The sequence below is a fragment of the Hemitrygon akajei genome, chromosome 7 (genome assembly GCF_048418815.1).
Source record: "Hemitrygon akajei chromosome 7, sHemAka1.3, whole genome shotgun sequence".
NCBI lineage: Eukaryota > Metazoa > Chordata > Chondrichthyes > Myliobatiformes > Dasyatidae > Hemitrygon > Hemitrygon akajei.
This window is the reverse complement of record NC_133130.1, coordinates 78737537-78757189: the sequence shown is the minus strand read 5'-3', so window position 1 is coordinate 78757189 and position 19653 is coordinate 78737537. Positions and strand designations below refer to the sequence as shown.

At 40.4% G+C, this 19653-nt stretch overlaps 1 protein-coding gene across 3 annotated transcripts in view; it reads right to left on the bottom strand.

Moving 5' to 3' along the window:
• tasp1 (taspase, threonine aspartase, 1) overlaps window positions 1-19653 on the bottom strand; it is a 145966-nt gene that overhangs the window by 86249 nt on the left and 40064 nt on the right. For all 3 annotated transcript variants that reach the window (XM_073051278.1, XM_073051279.1, XM_073051280.1), the window contains one exon: window positions 7263-7342. In XM_073051278.1, coding sequence (XP_072907379.1) covers window positions 7263-7342 — 80 coding nt within the window. The remainder of the gene's footprint in view (window positions 1-7262; window positions 7343-19653) is intronic.

Sequence of the window (19653 nt, the reverse complement as noted above, 5' to 3'; positions counted from 1 at the left end):
TCTGAAGGCAGCCTGGAATGGAAGTGGACACAAATAAGCTAAGCATTTTCAGTAGTTGGGCCAGCAATCAAAGGGAAAGTCCAGGAGGGGCTGCCACTGGAGTGACGTCCTTTCAGCCATTCAAATAGAGACTAACCCAAACCCTCCTGTACATCGATCTAAGGAACTGAGAGACTTGTCAGATCATTTTGACAATACACTGTCATGACATGGAATGTGAATGGTTGCCTGTGAACCTGATACAGTTAACTTGCAGGTGCCTCTGCACACAGACTAACTACTGAGAGCCACTATTGAGTTTTAGCTATTAGAGGATCAAGGGATGAGATAAAGATATGTAAACCGCAATGGGCCAGCAGAATGGAGGCAACAAACACATGAACGACAAACTGCATTTTAAAGACTGGTTAACATTGAGAGGACAAAAGAATCAAGAAGAGGATCTGATCAAATTTCTGGAACCTTGTATTGCCACCTCTACTTCGTCTTTTAGATAGGTAGTTAGGGATGGTAATATAGGTGTACATAGGGATATGATCAGTTAGTAATTGGGGAAGGGATCGGAATTAAAGGGCATTTTTGCTGCCCTACTTAATTTGATCCTCCTTAAAAGTTTGACTTTCCTGGGACAGACTTCTGTCCAGGGGCCAAAAGAAGGGTAAGTTAGTTAATATTCTGTAGTTATGTGAATAATATTAATTCTTGCAAGAACCAGTATGCAATTCTTACTGTAGACTGCAAGCAGTAATTTGAAGCTAAACTGGCCCACTGACTAAGAGATATGGTTTGCGAAACGGTGACCATAAGACACTTGCATATGCATCAGACAACGGGGTTGTTTTAATTGCCCTGCAGCGATCCAGGCAGCTAGGGATTGAAACAATTTACATCACTGTAACTAAGTGCAGGGAAGCTTGCAATTAGCAAATGTATTTGAACATTCAGATGAGTCTCCTACTGTAAATACGTAATTCAAAAGAAGAATTTTCAATCCACAGTATTAAAGCAAATGATGTCATTGTAACGATTGAAATTGTATTGAATCACAAGCTGTTGTCTTTGATCTTAAGGGTATAAAAACGTGATATACATTTTTGGTTTTTGAGTGTCTCCAGAATGATGCTTGCTTGTTGTAATGAATAAAGACTTCCATATTACTAGCTTCAGCGTCTCTCCAATGACTTCAATCACAGTCATAACAATGACAATGGAAAAAACAGGAAATGCTGGACATGCTCAACAGTTTACATAGCAATTGTGAAGAGCAGCAGACTTACTGTTTCAGATTGACAACATTTTACATTTTGATGACAAATGTCTTCTGTTTTCTCTCTGAAGATACTGTGTAACACATTGAGTATTTCCATAACTTCTGCCTTTTTTCCAGACTTCAACATCTACAGTATTTTGACTTTGTATTATACTAAGGAGTGCTGGTAAATTCTCAGTCCTCACCTTCTTTAAATTTGTTATCATATCAGAGTTATTGCTTGTGCTTGCTGAACACCAACTATATTGTCAGCATAGTTTATTTAAATTTATTGATTTCAAACCCATTTGAAGCTACTATTTCTTTCTCCCAGTTCAACATATTTTGTCACTACTGTCTGATCATAACTTCCAACCAGGTACGAGACACCAGCAGAATGCCAGAAGTTCAAGAGTGTCAGGCAGAAGTGAGTGCAATTGCTATTACTAGAGAGAAGGTACTTGGGAGACTAAAAGGCCTGAAGGTAGATAACCCATCTAGACCAGATGGACTATACTGCAGGATTCTGAAAAAGATGGTTGAGGAGATTGTGGAGGCGTTATTAACGATCTTTCAAGAATTACTAGGTTCTGGAGGACTGGAAAATTACAAGTCACTCCACAGTTCAAGAAGGGAGGGAGGCAGTAAAAAGGAAATTATAGGCCAGTTAGCATGACTTCAGTGGTTGGGAAGATGTTGGAGTCAATTGTTAATAATGAGATGTCGGGGTACTTGGAGGCTTTTGGTAAAATAGGCCAAAGTTAGCAAGGTTTCCTTAAGGCAAAATCTTGCCTGACAGATCTGTTGGAATGCTTTATGGAAATAACAAGCAGGATAGACAAAGGAGAATCAGTGGATGCTATTGTGAAATTGGATTTTCAGAAGGCTTATGACAAGGTGCATTACATGAAGCTCCTTAGCAAGTTAAGAGCCAATGGCATTACAGAAAAGATACTAGCATAGATAGAGCATTATCTAACTGGCAGGGTGCAAAGGGTGGGAATAAAGGGAGCCTTTTCTGGTTGAATGCCAGTGACTCATGGTGTTCTGCAGGAGTTGGTGTTGGGATTGCTTCTTTTTATGTTGTATGTCAATGATCTGGACAAAAGAATTGATAGCTTTGTGGCCAAGTTTGCATATGATACGAAGTTAGGTGTAGGGCCAGGTACAGTTGAGGAAGCAGGGAGGCTGCAGAAGGACTTAGGACCGATCAGGTGAATGGGAAACAGATGGCAGAAGTGTTTGGTCATGCACCTTGGTAGAAGGAGTAAAGGTGTAGACTATTTTCTAAATGGGGAGAAAATTCAAATATGTGAGGTGCAAATAGACTTGAGAGTCCTCATGCACGACTTCCTAAAGGTTAACTTGCAAGTTGAATCAGTGGTGAGGAAGGCAAATACAATGATAGCATTCATTTCAAGAGAACTGGAATCAATGTTCCCTCTAATGTGTGCAAGTGTACATCTTTTGCCATAAGTGTACAAAGGAATTTAAACTGCTAACAAAAGGTTGTCACCCTCTACCTCATTGGCATGTTAAGTATATTACAAGTATATTATGAAATTGCAGGGGCCCTAGCAGATATATTTAAAATGTCGGTATCTATGGGTGAGGTGCCGGAGGATTGGAGGATAGCTCATGTTGTTTCGTTGTTTAAAAAAGGCTCTAAAAGTAATCCAGGAAATTATAGGCTGGTAAATTTGACGTCGGTAGTAGGTAAATTTCTGGAAGGATTACTAAGAGATAGGATCTACAAGTATTTAGATAGACAGGGACTTATTAGGGAGAGTCAACACAGCTTTGTGCGTGGTAGGTTATGCTTAACAAATCTATTAAGAGTTTTTCGAGGAGGTTACCTGGAAAGTGGATGAGGGGAGGCAGTGGATGTTGTCTGCATGGACTTCAGTAAGGCCTTTGACAAGGTCCCGCATGGGAGGTTAGTTAGGAAGATTCAGTCGCTAGGTATACATGGAGAGGTAGTAAACTGGATTAGACACTGGCTCAATGGGAGAAGTCAGAGACTGGTGGTGGAGGATTGCTTCTCTGAGTGGAGGCCTGTGACGAGCGGTGTGCCACAGGGATCAGTGCTGGGTCCATTGTTATTTGTCATCTATATCAATGATCTGAATGATAATGTGGTAAATTGGATCAGCAAATTTGCTGGATTCAAAGATTGGAAGTGTAGTGGACAGTGAGGAAGGTTTTCAAAGCTTGCAGAGGGATTTGGACCAGCTGGAAAAATGGGCTGAAAAATGGCAGATGGAGTGTAATACAGACAAGTGTGAGGAATTGCACTTTGGAAGGACAAACCAAGGTAGAACACACAAGGTAAATGGTAGGGCACTGAGGAGTGCAGTAGAAGAGGGATCTGGGAGTACAGTTACATAATTCCCTAAAAGTGGCGCCACAGGTAGATAGGGTAGTAAAGAGAGCTTTTGGTATATTAGTCTTTATAAATCAAAGTATTGAGTATAAGAGTTGGAAAGTTATGGTGAGGTTGTATAAGGCATTAGTGAGGCTGAATTTGGAGTGCTGTGTGCAGTTTTGGTCAAATTACAGGAAGGATATTAATAAGGTTGAAAGACTGTAAAGAAGGTTTACAAGGATGATGCCGGGACTTGAGAAACTGAGTTACAGGGAAAGGTTGAATAGGTTAGGACTTTATTCCCTGGACTGTAGAAAAATGAGGAGAGACTTGATAGAGGTATATAAAATTATGATAGGTATAGATAGACTGAATGCAAGCAGGCTTTTTCCACTGAGGCTAGGGGAGAAAAAAAACAAAGGACATGGGTTAAGGGTGAAGGGGGAAAAGTTAAAGGGAACATTAGGAGGGGCTTCTTCACACAGAGAGTGGTGGAAGTGTGGAATGAGCTGCCAGATGAAGTGGTAAATGCGGGCTCACTTTTAACATTTAAGAAAAACTTGGGACAGGTACATGGATGAGAGGTGTATGGAGGGACATGGGCCAGGTGCAGGTCAGCGGGACTAGGCAGGAAAATGGTTTGGCACAGCCAGGAAAGGCCAAAAGGCCTGTTTCTGTGCTATAATGTTCCATGGTTCACGATCATACATAATCACATTTCCTTTCTCGATTTCTAATGCGGATGGTGTTGACTACATGGAGTTTGCAAAGATTTGTCTGCGGATTTTAGAACTGGCTTATTTATCATAATTTTATTGAAGAAATTATTGATGTACTATGTTAAATTCCAAAGAAGCAAAGGGCACAGAGCGCAAAGGAACTACCTAGTATCGGAAGGATTTAATGAAACAGTAGAAACTGTTACACTAAAAGATCTTCGGGTCAGGAACATGTATCTACAAGATATATTTATGTACAATACAGAAACTGGTGTTACCTGCATGTACTTTTGCAATGCAAAGTTGCTGGAGAATTTGAAATTGGGAAGAAATGGAGTGATACTTGGAAACCTGACTTTTAAAATGTCATTTAGCAAGCAAATCACATATGGACAGTGTGCGAAAGCTCCGGTGAGAAAATTCTTTAATACCCACTACAGGCCTGCAATGTACGTTTTGTGAGAGTGCAGATGAACAAGAGTGAAAACGATCAAACTCGGAGGAGATCGAAGTTCTCATTGACAGTGTTTTGCTAGCTGTTAAAATAAATTCCTTCATATATAAAATTCTGTGGGCACATTTTGTTGTCACTGAGCAAATAAAATTGCACAGTACAAGATTTTTTGCACATGCTGGTCATTACAAATTAGAGGGAACATTGACTAGAATACAAAAACAAGGATATAATGCTGAGGCTTTATAAGATACAGGCAATGCTCACTTGGCGTATTGTCAGTAGTGTGAGTAGTTCTGAGCCCCTTATCTAAGAAAGGATGTCCTAACATTGGAGAGGGTTCAAAGGAGGTTCACAAAAATGATTCCGGGAATAAAAGCCTATCATATGTAGAGTGTTTGATGCCTCTGTGCCTGTACTCACTGGAATTTATAAGAATGAAGGGAGATCTTATTGAAACTTATCAAATGTTGAAAGGCCTAGATAGAGTGGATGTGAAAAGGATGTTAACTACTGTGAGAGAATCTAGGACCAGAGGGCACAATGCTATTATAGAGGGACAACCATTAGAATGGAGATGAAGAGAAATTTCTTAAGCCAGAAGGTGGTGAATCTGTGAAATTCTTTGTCACAGGCAGATGTGGAGGCCCAGTCACTGGGTGTATTTAAGGTGGAGGTTGATGGATACTTAATAATTTAGGGTGTGAAAGGTTAGGGGAAGAAGGTAGTCATGAGCAAATGGCAGACCGGACTTAATGGACAGAATGGTCTTATTCTACTCCTATATCTTATTATTAAGGTTACTAGTTCCAGTAAAGCAACAGTCGGACCTTGAATATGTCCCTTACACCATTCAACATTTGGGTCCTCATTTCCACACCATTTTTTCTCAATGCATACCAACTTGTTTTACCCCCTCCCACTCCAACCTATTCTAAGGTTGGAGCATTAGTAGGAATCCAGAGAGCACTGCAGCCTAATGTTTTAACTTCTTATCTCCTGTATCTGATGGCAAGGCTTTAACTATTTTTTTCTCTATGCTATTGGTTCCCACACAGATTGTGACTTCCTATTTTCCTTCATTCCTCAGAATGTTTTGCTTCCATCCTAGTAATTTCTTTTAGCTAGATTAGGGAAGGAAATATGTCACATCATGAAAAGTTGACTACTAATAAAATAACTATCTAACTTGCTAATTGTTACTTCCTATGTAAGCAATGTGTTTCTATAATCTGCTTGCACTATGTAATTATTTACCTCACAAATTATGCATTTCAAGGCCGGACATCATTTGGCTAGTTAGTTATGCATGTAGCAATCATGAATGTCACAATAATTCATTTATCCATCAGCAAAAACAATAGAAATTACATGTAAAGTGTTATCATTGTTTAGCTTTAAAACCCCAATGTTTAAACCAAGGGCAGTATTGTTAAATGTCAGGAAGGAAGCTATCTATAAGAATAAAGGCAGACCCCGAGTTACGAACACCCGACTTACGAACAACTCATATTTACGAACGGAGGGAGGAGAATGCCGTCTGCCATTTTATGGCGGATCACAACGTCGTCTGCCATTTTATGGCGGATCACAACACCATCCGCCATTTTAAGTCATTGCCATTAACACTGTATTGAGTGTGTAACTTTGTATTTGGCTTAAATATTTCTTAGCAAGATTCACCCTGACACCCCCCCCCCCACCTCTGCCAGTCAGCACCGCCCCCACTAGTCCCATTTAACCTGTCTCTATGTGGGTGGACTTTAGGACCCAGGGCAGCAGAGGACCCACTGTCCCCGGCTGCTGCTGAATCTGCAGTCTTCTGTTCCGTTGACGGAAAACGATTGCGATTGAAAATAAAGCGTTTGGAAAGAGGTGAAATGCCATCAGTCATTGGAAAAGCGTTAGGCTACAGTCAGTCAACGATCGGAACAATTTTAAAGGATACAGGTAAAGGATAAAGTGGGAGTAATGGAGCATGTGAAAGGCCCTGCCCTGGTGAAAGCTACAATTATTACTAAGCAACACAGTGGTTTAATTATTGAAATACATACGTTTCTTAAGTGTTTTATATGCATAGAAAGGTAAAATATATACTATATAATAAGACAAATGTTTGACTAACTGACGCTAAAGAATACCAGATGTAACTGTTCCAACTTACATACAACTCCGACTTAAAGACAGACTCAGGAACAGAACTCGTTCGTAACCCAGGAACTGCCAGTACCAAATTAAAATTCTTTCTTTAAAAGCAGGGAACATTTTGGAAATCTTGCTGTTAATTTTACCATGTTAAAAACTGGAATAAATATAAAGACCATAATATATATGCAGGAGCAGGAATGGGCTATTTGCTCCACCATTCGATCATGGCTCAAATAAATGCAAACTTTCTTTCTTAAATGCAAAATATCTGACAAAAATAATCTGTGGTTATCTGCAGAATGAGGAAAAAGGTTGAAAATGTCTTACTTGTTGCCAATATGTCAGGAGGACATGGTACAATTCCATGATCCACTGCCCACTTGTAAGCCCCTTCTCCGACTAAAAAACTAAAACAAGAGAAATTAATTGATATTCATAAAACAAGAATAAGCATAAGAACAATATGCAGTTAAAATAAATTATATTCTGGTTAAGATATCATACTTCCCCTTGTTAACATAAAACAATCAGTATATACTTGTACAGTACCAGAATTATTTGAGATGTCTCAAAATACATCATAAAAGAATTTGAAAGGGTATATCCCAAATTATGGAAGAGGCAAATATAGATAAGTTGAAAAGATGGGTCCCAAGGTTATTCCTAAAATTGGCCATAAAGGGAAATACTTTAAAAATTACAAAAGAGGTCCCACCAACAAAAGGATTCAAAGACAGAGGAATAATCTTCTGCTGGGGTGGCACAAAGATTCATTCCTAATCTGGAGAGTTGACACAACAGAATCATCAATATGGATCCTACAGTCGACTGTGACCGTGCTACCCTTTTTACCCATATGCACTAATCCAACTGTTCACACTGGGTCATAATTTTTATTTGCCTTTGATTACTTAAGTGCTGGTCTCTTATTTAAAAAATGGTGTTTGTATCTGATGGTTGGAAGGCTAAAATGGTGCCAGTGGCCACTGCAACTTACAACGAAGTCCTGTAGACAGTTCACAAAATTACCTCTTCTTTCAAATATACTTCTACTACTAAGCTGTGTGTGACTGGAGCCAGAAATTTACATTTGATAATATGCTTTTTGGCTGAATGAGTGATCTGGTGTTTTTGCTGTCTCCAAGGGAATTCGGTGTGGTTGAGAATGGACGCGACCTAATGGCGGAGTGGTAATCCATGATCAGCTACAATTCTTGACCAACATGTTGATTAAAGTGTCGATCAAGATTGAAATCGATGAGGATAAGAGTGGAAGGCAAGTGTGTGTTCAGCACTGTCTGCCTTTGTTTGACTACTCTCCCTCTCCCTTGCTGCAGCCAGAGGCAGGTGCAGGTGTGTAATGCCTTGGGCAAGGTTTCATCAGCGCAGTTTGTGGATTAGACCTGCTTTCAGAGGACACTGCAGTTGATGTTATATGCATTTCTGGTTACTCATTTCTTTACTGCTATTAGTCAACAAATGACATAGTGCTAAAATGAGCTGAACTAAATTGAATATTCCTACACTATTTCAAGGACTCTGCGATTTGATGTTTAATACTCTGTGTGTTATTCACTCTTTTGCCATTTGCACGATTTGTTTCTTTGCTCATTGGCTGTTTGATCTTTTCTTTGAACAGGTTCCATGGAGTTTTTTTGTTTCATAGCTGTCTGCGGGAAGATGAATCTCAGGGTTGTGTACTGAATACATACTTAGATAATAAATGTACTTTGCTATAGGAGTTGCTGAATCAAAGTTCAGTGAGTTCCAGACATCAATTACTTGCTGAATAAAAAACCTTATACCTCTCACCTTAAATCTATACCCTTGTAAAGTAATATTTTTTTTCACATGTGCATCGAAACAAAACAGTGAAATGTGTCATTTGCATTCACCACCAAGTATTTGCTGGGGGCAGCCAACGAGTGTTGCCACACATTTGGGCACCAGGGTAACATGCCCACCATGAAAGGCAGAACAACACAGAACACAAGAAGCAATAAAACAGCATCAGTAAAATAAGCTCCTTTTCTCCCTCATGCCCTCCCACACACACAGTCCTCCAACCCCAGAACAGGCCATCTTCACCCTCCAGTTTCCAGTGAATTTAGGCATGCAGACATTGGGCCTTTCACTGCCCCAATGGACTTGCAGAGATTCGCAGGCTCGTAGCTTCAGCCATCAGACCTTGAGTTCCGCTCGATATTCAGGCTTCGATCTTTGATATCAACCCCAGGGCTCGCCTATGACAAACAATGAGGATCTGAACTCAAGGCCTCAAACTCCAGTCTCGGTGATGATGGGACACAAACACTAGGCCTCAAACATATGTCTAGGAAACTCATGTAGCTAGGGTGACATTGGCCTTCGTGCCTTCTGACCCAACAAAAATCCAATCCTTGAACCCACCACTGACTCGCTGACCTAGGCAGGCCACCAGCCCTTGACCTTGTTGTTCTGCTGACCCAACATATGACCACTGATGCCCTTCATCCCAAATCTACATCGCTGGCATTTGAAAGCAGAGCAAAAGCTTAGAATCCAGACTGACACATTAACTTCCCCACATCCCTGTCCCTAAACCCTAATCTAACACCCTAACTCCCCTGTTGCAAAACTATTCCTACAAACCTAAAAAACAAAAAGACAAAGATGGAGACTGCAGCTTAGTGCCATCTCGACACTCATAACTCTACCAATGGAAAACGATTCTGTGTATCTACAATCTCCTACAATTTTATATACCATTACAAGAAAAATTTGTGACTCTTTGCAGTTACCTGGTTTTCTGCATTAATCACTCATAAAATGTAGAACATAGAAAACCTACAGCACAATACAGGCCCTTCAGCCCACAATGCTGTGCTGAACATGTACTTACTTTGGAAATTACCAAGGGTTACCTTAGAAAAGTAAAGCTCCATGCACCTATCCAGGAGTCTCTTAAAAGACCCTATTCTATCCGCCTCCACCACCGTCGCCGGTAGCCCCTTCCACACACTCACCACTCTCTGCGTAAAAAAACTTACCCCTGACATCTCCTCTGTACCTGCTTCCAAGCACCTTAAAACTGTGCCCTCTTGTGTTAGCCATTTCAGCCCTGGGAAAAAGCCTCTGACTATCTACACGATCAATGCTTCTCGTCATCTTATAAATCTCTATCAGGTCAGCTCTCATTCTCCGTCACTCCAAAGAGAAAAAGGGCAAGTTCACTCAACCTATTCTCATAGGGCATCGTCCCCAATCCAGGCAACATCCTTGTAAACCTCCTCTCACCATTTCTATGGTTTCCACATTCTTCCTGTAGTGAGGCGACTAGAACTGAGCACAGTACTCCAGGTCGGGTCTGACCAGGGTCCTACATAGCTGCAACATTACCTCTAGGCTCATAACTCAATCCCATGGTTGATGAAGGCCATTGCACTATATGCCTTCTTAACCACAGAATCAACCTGCACAGCAGCTTTGAGTGTCCTATGGACTCAGACCCAAAGATCCCTCTGATCCTCCACACTGCCAAGAGTCTTACCATTAATACTATATTCTGCCATCATATTTGACCTATCAAAATGAACCACCTCACACTTATCTGGGTTGAACTCCATTTCCCACTTCTCAGCCCAGTTTTGCATCCTATCAATGTCCCACTGTAACCTCTCACAGCCCTCTCCACTATCCATAACACCCCAACCTTCGTGTCATCAGCAAATTTACTAACCCATCCCTCCACTTCCTCATCCAGGTCATTTATAAAAATCACTAAGAAAAAGAGTCCCCGAACAGATCCCTGAGGCACACTACTGGTCACTGACCTCCATGCAGGATATGACCCCTCTACAACCACTCTTTGCCTTCTGTGGCAAGCCAATTCTGGATTTACAAAGCAATATCCCTGTGGATCCCATGCCTCTTTACTTTCTCAATAAGCCTCGAATGGGGTACCTTATCAAATGCCTTGCTGAAATCCATATACACTACATCTACTGCCCTTCCTTCATCAATGTGTTTAGTCACATCCTCAAAATATTCAATCAGGCTCGTAAGGCATGACCTGCCTTTGATAAAGCCATGCTGACTATTCCTAATCATATTATGCCTCTCCAAATGTTCATAAATCCTGCCTCTTAGGATCTTTTCCCTCAACTTACCAACCACTTAAGTAAGACCCACTGGTCTATAATTTCCTGGGCTATCTCTACTCCCTTTCTTGAATAAGGGAACAACATCGACAACCCTCCAATCCTCCAGAACCTCTCCCATCCCCAGTGATGATGCAAAGATCATCACCAGAGGCTCAGCAATCTCCTCCCTCGCCTCCCACAGTATCCTGGGGTACATCTCATCTGGTCCTGATGACTTATCCAACTTGATGCTTTCCAAAAGCCCCAACGCATCCTCTTTCTTAATATCTACATGTTCAAGCTTTTCAGTCCACCGTAAGTCATCCCTACAATCACCAAGATCCTTTTCTGTAGTGAATACTGAAGCAAAGTATTCATTAAGAAGTACCTCTGCTATCTCGTCTGGTTCCATACACACTTTTCCATTGTCACACTTGATTGGTCCTATTCTCTCACCTCTTATCCTCTTGCTCTTCACATACTTGTAGAATGCCTGGGGTTTTCCTTAATCCTGCCCACCAAGGCCTTCTCATGGTCCATTCTGGCTCTCCGAATTTCATTCTTAAGCTCGGCTCTCCAAATTTCATTATAAAGCTCCTTCGTGTTAGCTTTATAATCTTCTAGATCTCTATCATTACCTAGTTTTTTGAACCTTTCATAAGCTTTTCTTTTCTTCTTGACTAGATTTACAACAGCCTTTGTACACCACGGTTCCTGTACCCTATCATCCTTTCCATCTCATTGGAATGTACCTATGCAGGAACATTTGTCACATTTCTGCCATACATTTCCCTGAGAACGTCTGTTCCCAATTTATGCTTCCAAGTTCCTGCCTGATAGCCTCATATTGCCCCTTACTCCAATTAAATGCTTTCCTAACATGTCTGATCCTATCCTTCTCCAATGCTATGGTAAAGGAAATAGAATTGTGATCACTATATCCAAAATGTTCTCCCACTGAGAGACCTGACCCCTGACCAGGTTCATTTCCCAATGCCAGATCAAGTACAGCCTCTCCTCTTGTAGGCTGATCTACATATTGTGTCAATAAACCTTCCTGAACACACCTAACAAACTCTACCCCATCTAAACCCCTTGCTCTAGGGAGATGCCAATCAGTATTTGGGAAATTAAAATCTCCCACCATGACAAACCTGTTGTTATTACACCTTTCTAGAATCTGTCTCTCTATCTGCTTCTCAATGTCCCTGTTACTATTGGGTGGTCTATAAAAAACACCCAGTAGAGTCACTGACCCTTTCCTATTCCTAACTTCCACCCACAGAGACTCAGAAGACAATCCCTCCATGACTTCCTCCTTTTCTGCAGCCGTGACATGCCCCCATCTCTTTTGTCTCCCTCCCTTTCCTTTCTGAAACATCTGAAGCCTGGCACTCTAAGTAACCATTCATGCCCCCGAGCCATCCAAGTCTCTGTAATGGCCACATCATCATAGCTCCAAGTACTGATCCAGACTTTAAGCTCATCCACTTTATTCATAATACTCCTTGCATTACAATCGACACATCTCAAATCATCACTCTGAGCGCATCCCTTCTCTATCAACTGCCTATTCTCCCTCTCACATTGCCTACAAGCTTTCTCTATTTGTGAGCCAACCACCCCTTCCTCCATCTGGGGAGAGTTCCCACCCCCCCCAGCAACTCTGGTTTAAACTCTCCCCAATAGCCTTAGCAAACCTCCCCGCCAGAATACTGGTCCCCCTCGGATTCAAGTGCAACCTATCCTTTTTGTACAGGTCATGCCTGCCTCAAAAGAGGTCCCAAAGATCCAGAAATCTGAATCCCTACCACTGCTCCAATCCCTCAGCCGCACATTTATCCTCCACCTCATTCTATTCATATACTCACTGTCACGTGGCACAGGCAGTAATCCCAAGATTACTACCTTTAAGGTCCTGCTTCTCAACTTCCTTCCTAACTCCCTGTAGTCTGGTTTCAGGACCTCCTCCCTTTTCCTACCTATGTCGTTGGTACCAATATGTACCATGACCTCTGACTGTTCTCCTTCCCACTTCAAGATATAGTGGACGCGATCAGAAACATCCCAGACACTGGCACCTGGGAGACAAACTACCATCTGTGTTTCTTTCCTGCGTCCACAGAATCACCTGTCTGACCCCCTAACTATAGAGTCCCCTATCACTGCTGCTATCCTCTTCCTTTCCCTACCCTTCTGAGCCACAGGGCCAGACTCTGTGCCTGAGGCATGGCAACTGTTGCTTCCCCCAGGTAAGCTGTTCCTCCCCCCCCAACAGTACTCAAACAGAAGTACTTATTGTCAAGGGATCAGCCAAAGGGGTGCTCTCTAGTATCTGACTCTTGCCCTTCCCTCTCTTGACTGTTACCCACTTAACTGTCTCCTGAGGCCCCAGTGTGACCTCTTGCCTATCACTTCTATCTATCACCTTCCCACTTTCCCTGATCAGACGAAGGCCATCGAGTTGCATCTCCAGTTCCCTAAAGGAGCTGCAGCTCAACACACCTGGCACAGATGTGGCCGCCTGGAAGGCTGGGAGACACCTGGACATCTCACATCTGACACCCAGTACAGAACACCAGCCTCAGAGACATACTCCTGTTTCTGTTCTTCACAAGTAACTGACCTCACCTCGACCCATTATTGCCTAAGCCCTGTTGAGCCAAAGCCCTCCTATTCTGTGTCCCTCTACTCTATCACCCGCTCTATAAAGCTGTCATCCTTTTAAACTCTTCCCGTTGGTCTAACTCGCTGACCTCCACGCGCTTGCGCAGTCATGCTCCGATCAAATGTAATCTGATCTTCATCTAAGTCAAAATAATAAACAAACATAATCTGCAAACATCAACAATAACAGTCAAACTATAAAAATCAAACATAAACTAATAACAGACAAACAATTTTACTTCATCTCGTCAATACTGAATATACCATTTAAACAATAACAGTCTAGGTTCAAAAAAGTATGCAAACCTCTGAGGTAATGCCTTCTACAAAAGCTATTTGAAGTCAGATGCTCCATTCAATGAGGTAGGATTGGAGGTGTGGATTGTAGAGGTGCCCTGCCCTATAAAAAGGACCCACAAAGTCAGGTTACTGACAGAGCCAACTCTTCTCAAGAAAGATCTGTTTATGTGCACCATCCCTAATTGAAGCAACTTTCAGAGGACTTCAGAAGAAGAATTGTAGAGGTGCATGCAGCTGGAAAAGCTACAAAAGCATTTCTAAAAAGCTGAGTGTTCATCAGTCCACAGTAAGAGAAACTGTTTACAAATGGAGGAAATTCAGTGTTGTTGAAACTCTCCTTTGGAGTGGGTGTCCTGCAAAGGTCACACCAAGAGCACAACATGCAATTTTGAAGGAGGTGAAAAAGGACCCAAAGGTAACAGCAAAAAACCTGCAGAAACCTCGAGAAACTGCTAAAGTCTCTGTTCATGCATCACTATAAGAAAAACACTGAACAAGATTGGTGTTCATGGAAGGACACCACAGGGGAAACTAATGCTCTCCAAAAAAAAACATTGCTGCACATCTGATGTTTGTAAGGATGAGCTGGATTTTCCACAATGCTTCTGGACAATTTTCAGTGGACAGATGAAACAAAAGTTGAGCTTTTTGGTTGAAATGCACACTGCTATGTATAGAGGGAAAGGGACTGCACATGAACAGCTCATCTCAACAGTGAACCATGGTGGAAGGAGCATCATGGTTTGGGGGCTGCTCTGCTGCCTCAGGGCTTGAACAGCTTGCAGTTGTTGAGGGAACAATGAATTCAAAGTTGTATCAAGACACTTTACAGGAGAATGTCAGGGTTGCGGTCTGTCACCTGTAGCTTAATAGAAATTGGATGATGCAACAAGACAATGACCTGAAGTATACAAATCAACAACAGTATGGTTTAAAAAGAAGACAACTTGTGTCCTGGAATGGCCAAGTCACAGTTCAGACCTTAACCCCATTGAGATGTTGTGGCATGATCTGAAGAAGGCTGTTTATGCAAAGTATCCCAGAAATATTGATGAACTGAAACAGTTTTGTATGGAGGAATGGTCCAAAATTCCTCATTGCTGTTGTGCAAGTCTGATTAGCAGCTACAGGAAACATTTGGTGGAGGCTATTGCTGCTAAGTGAGTTTCTACCAGTTAGTAAATACAAGGGTTCACCTACTTTTTCAAGCCTCGACTATGAATGATTAAACCAGCTGGTTGTGGATTACAGGAGAAATGGAGATGGGCTAACCTCCATTGACATCAATGGATCTGGGGTTGAGACAGTAAATAGCTTTAAGTTCCTCGGCATCCACATCACCGAGGACCTCACGTGGTCTGTACACACCAGCTGTGTGGTGAAAAAGGCACCTCAGATGGTTGAGAAGTTTGATATGGGCCCCCGAATCCTAAGTACTTTCTACAGGGGAACAATTGAGAGCATCCTGACTGGCTGCATCACTGCCTGGTATGGGAACTGTACCTCCCTTAATTACAGGACTCTGCAGAGAGTGATGTGGACAGCTCAGCATATCTGTAGTTGTGAACTTCCCATGATACAGGACATTTGCAAGGACAGGTGTGTAAAAAGGGCCCGTAGGATCACTGGGGACCCCAGTCACCCCAACCACAATCTATTCCAGCTGCTACCGACTGGGAAACAGTACCACAGCATAAAAGCCAGGACTAACAGGCTCCGGGACAGCTTCTTCCACCAGGCCAACAGAGTGATGAACTCATGCTGATTTGAGTGTACTCTATATTACATTGACTGTTCTATTTATAATAAATTACTATGATTGCACATTTAGATGGAAATATAGCATAAAGATTTTTACTGCTCACGTACGTGAAAGAGGTAAGAAATAAATTCAAATCAAAATTCAAAATAAAGACATGTAAAGTATAATTGCTTGTGTGTTATTGGTTTAGGCAATTGCATTTGTCTGTTATTGTGACTTAAACAAAGATCAGACCATATTTTATGAGTAACTAATGTAGAAAAGCAGGTAACTAACTTTTTCTTGCAACCGTACCTACATTCACATCCATGTCATTAACACAGATCACAAGCAACAGAGGTGTCAACACCAATCTTTGCAATACACCTCGTCATGAACTTTCAAATCATAAGAATCTCCCATCATCAAGCCAATTTTGGATCCAATATGCTAGCTCACCTTGGATCATATGTACCTGCCTTAACATTCTCAACTGGCCAACCATGAAAGAACTTATCAAATAGCTTAATGAAATCCACAAAGATAACATCAATCACCCTGCCTTCATCAATCGTTTTTATTACCCTTCATCAAACACAAAATTAAACCAAATCATGAGATTGAAGTAAACAGATTCAGAACATAAATAAGGATTTTAAACTTATTGAATCCTGAATAAGATGAAAGGCCAACAACAGAGAAATAGTTGTGAGGATCAACTGCCAGGAAATTGTAAGATGACAATATAAGGACATGCTCTGGATGTAGCCAATGCAATGGACATTAAAATACAGTTGGTTCAACTGATAACTGACAGTTCATTGAAGTCTATTTCATCTGCATTCCAGTCTGAATAACTCATATCTGAAACTATGAAATTGAAAGAAACCATTAAAAGGGAAATGTGTGATTGATTTGCTAGGTACAAAGGGCATGAAGGTTGCAGGAGCAATGAGAGTGAAACTACAGCAACAGACATGATAAAGATGATTGCTAGGTAAGAGGAGGACCAGAGGTTTTCCTGTAAAACAAAAATGGTGACATTTGCGGCATTATGTAGTTAAGAAAATACTTAAGAAAGAAATGAGCATTGAAAAAATCAAATCTTTCATCAAGGTATTGAAATACAACTGCTGTTCTGGACTATTCAAAATGAATTTTGCTATTTTACTTTGTAATATTTTGCTTAAGAATATGTAGTTACCTATATCATTACAATAGCTTGAAACCACTCGTTCCATGAAGTTTTCTGTCATTCAATTAGATTAGAGTTGATCTGTATTCTAACTTCATTCACTTGACTTCATACTTACCCAACAACAAAAAATCAGTTTTGACATTTCAGTTTTGTAACTTTTATCATGACTAGCACCATGACATTTTTGGTATTGTCATGGTAGGGAGTGTTATCATCCAGACTTTATAAATTTCAATCTCATCTTCAGAAGACAAAGTTGAGTCCACAGAAAAATGGATAAACAGACCAGTTGAACCAAATTTGTAAAAAATCAGATGCCAAAACTGCCCTGCTTTCTCCGACTGAGAAAGCACTGTAAGATTAGCTCCTCTTATGCCAATGACAACAGGCGATCAGAGATAAACTCTGTAAGGTCCATTAAGAACATCTGAACATTTGTAGGCATAACGTTAAAGTCTGCAAAAAATTATGAATAGAAAGTAATTTCTCTATTCTTTTTGCATGGAAAATTCTGGAGAATTTAGCAGTCAGAATACCACCACTTACTGGTACCAGTACATAATTTTCTTTAAAGAGAAACTTGCATTTATATTGTGGTTTTTCAGAGCATCAAAACAATGAACTGAACCTCTCTGTCACTAATCAAGTAAACTTTATAGCAACGGTTCTACTACAAAGCTCAAAGCCAACACAAAATAGACAAACTTTTGTGGTAAATTGAAAGAAATCTTGATAACAATTCTCCCTGAATTACTACAGTAAAATCTGTTAACTTGGCATGCCCAGAATTTCGATGGTGTGATACACAGATTTTCTGCACTATTGGATGTTATTCTTAATTTATGCCCCAATATACTTTTAACTCACTTTTTTCCCCCTAAGATATTTACAGCAGTTAAAACTGGTATCTCTGCTTTCTAGAAACTCACGGTTTCTCCTGAGAAAGTGAATTTCCAGAAAGTGCAAGAAACAGGGCCTATCAAGTTGAAAGGAGAAATGGAAAGTCAGAGACCCCGCAAATTGAAAAGGAAAGTGGCAAATGTCATGTAGCAAGACAGATGGCGAGCCATGGGGGAATTTACAAACAATGGGAGAGCAGATTTTCAAAGTTCTATTATACTTAATGTGGCAATGTTTCAAAATGGACATAAACTACTGTTCCGTAATCCAGCTGTTACCAGCTGCTTGTGAATATCCTCTCATTGGTGAAAACAGAACTTATTTTGAAAATGAAACCCAAATAGAATGTAATTCTTTGCCCTCTGATAAAATGTATTTTGTGACGTAATTCACAATGATAAACAATTGTGGTTTTATTAATTAAGATGAAAAAGAGAATCACAGAAAAAATAAGCAATTTAATTGGGGGTAAAATAACTGAAAATGACTTACGACAGATAGACTCAACCATTTAATTGTTTCAACAGAATGTACTGGAAATGCACAGCAGATCAGGTGGCATCTTGAAAAAAGAACAGAATTAACACTTCAGCTTGAGGGCCATTTTTTTTAGATTAATTGACTGCATTGGAATGTGTTAAAAAAATCAGCAGAGCAATTCCAGCAACAGTATTAATTCTTACAGTATTTGGAACCATAGAACAAAATCCCATGCATTCTCAATCACTGTAGACAACAATGTTCTGGAAATCAGAAAAAGAAAGTCTCCTGAATTAGTAATAAGAACTAATTGAAAAATTAAACTTTTTGTGGAACTAAACCAAAATAAAAGACAACAGAATCCTTCAGTTCAGAATTAAGGGTTCATACCAGAAGCGTTTCAGCTATTCTCAAAGATGGAGCCCAATTTGCTGATTAGTTTGAATTGTTATTCAGCTGTCCTACGATGTACCAGAAGAAAATAAAAATATATATTGAAATACTGATTTATCAGAAAAAAGACGAAGAAAGGCTGAAAATAAAACTCAGCAGACATCTGTGAAATGAGAAACAGTTAAAGCTTCAGGTCTGGTAGCCCTCATCAGAACTGAGAAAAAGGTCAAATAAGTTAGCCAAGGATTTCAGAGAAAGTTTTGGGGGGTGATGGGCAAAACAAAAGGGATTTCACTGATATGGTGAAAATAATTGGGGCAGTTAAGATTAAGCATCTTTTTCTGTGTAATGTATTGCTAATGTTGTACAAATTGTGTAATGTCACGAAATCCGACTATAAAGAAAAAAGAGGAATGAAAGGCAAAATGGACAATTCTTCAGGAAGGATAGAGACTTTAGAGATGATGAAGAATAGATTTACCAGGAAGTTGTCTGGAATTGAAAGTTTTAGCTACAAACAGAGGTTGGACAAACTTGGATTATTTTCTCTGGAGTGTCAGAGGCTGGAGGGAAACCTGATGGAAGTAGGGTGGATTCTATTTAACTGGGAATCATCGGGGTCAATATTTTGGCCCAACTGAGTGACTGACCCAATTAGCCAAAGTTTCATGGAAATACAGTCATAGAAAAGCACAGCATAGAAACAGTTTAAAAGGTATATAAAAAGCAAGCTACCATTTAAGTGTGTAACAATTTATGTATTTAAATGAAATACAAAACAAATTACAAACGTATAATACCTCAGTATTAAAAAACTGTGTATTAGTTTCAAACAGTTATCGATGGAGGAATTCATTCAGCGTATGCTGCCACGTTCTTTGGATTGATTAAAAGAACAAAATCATTGCAGACACCTAG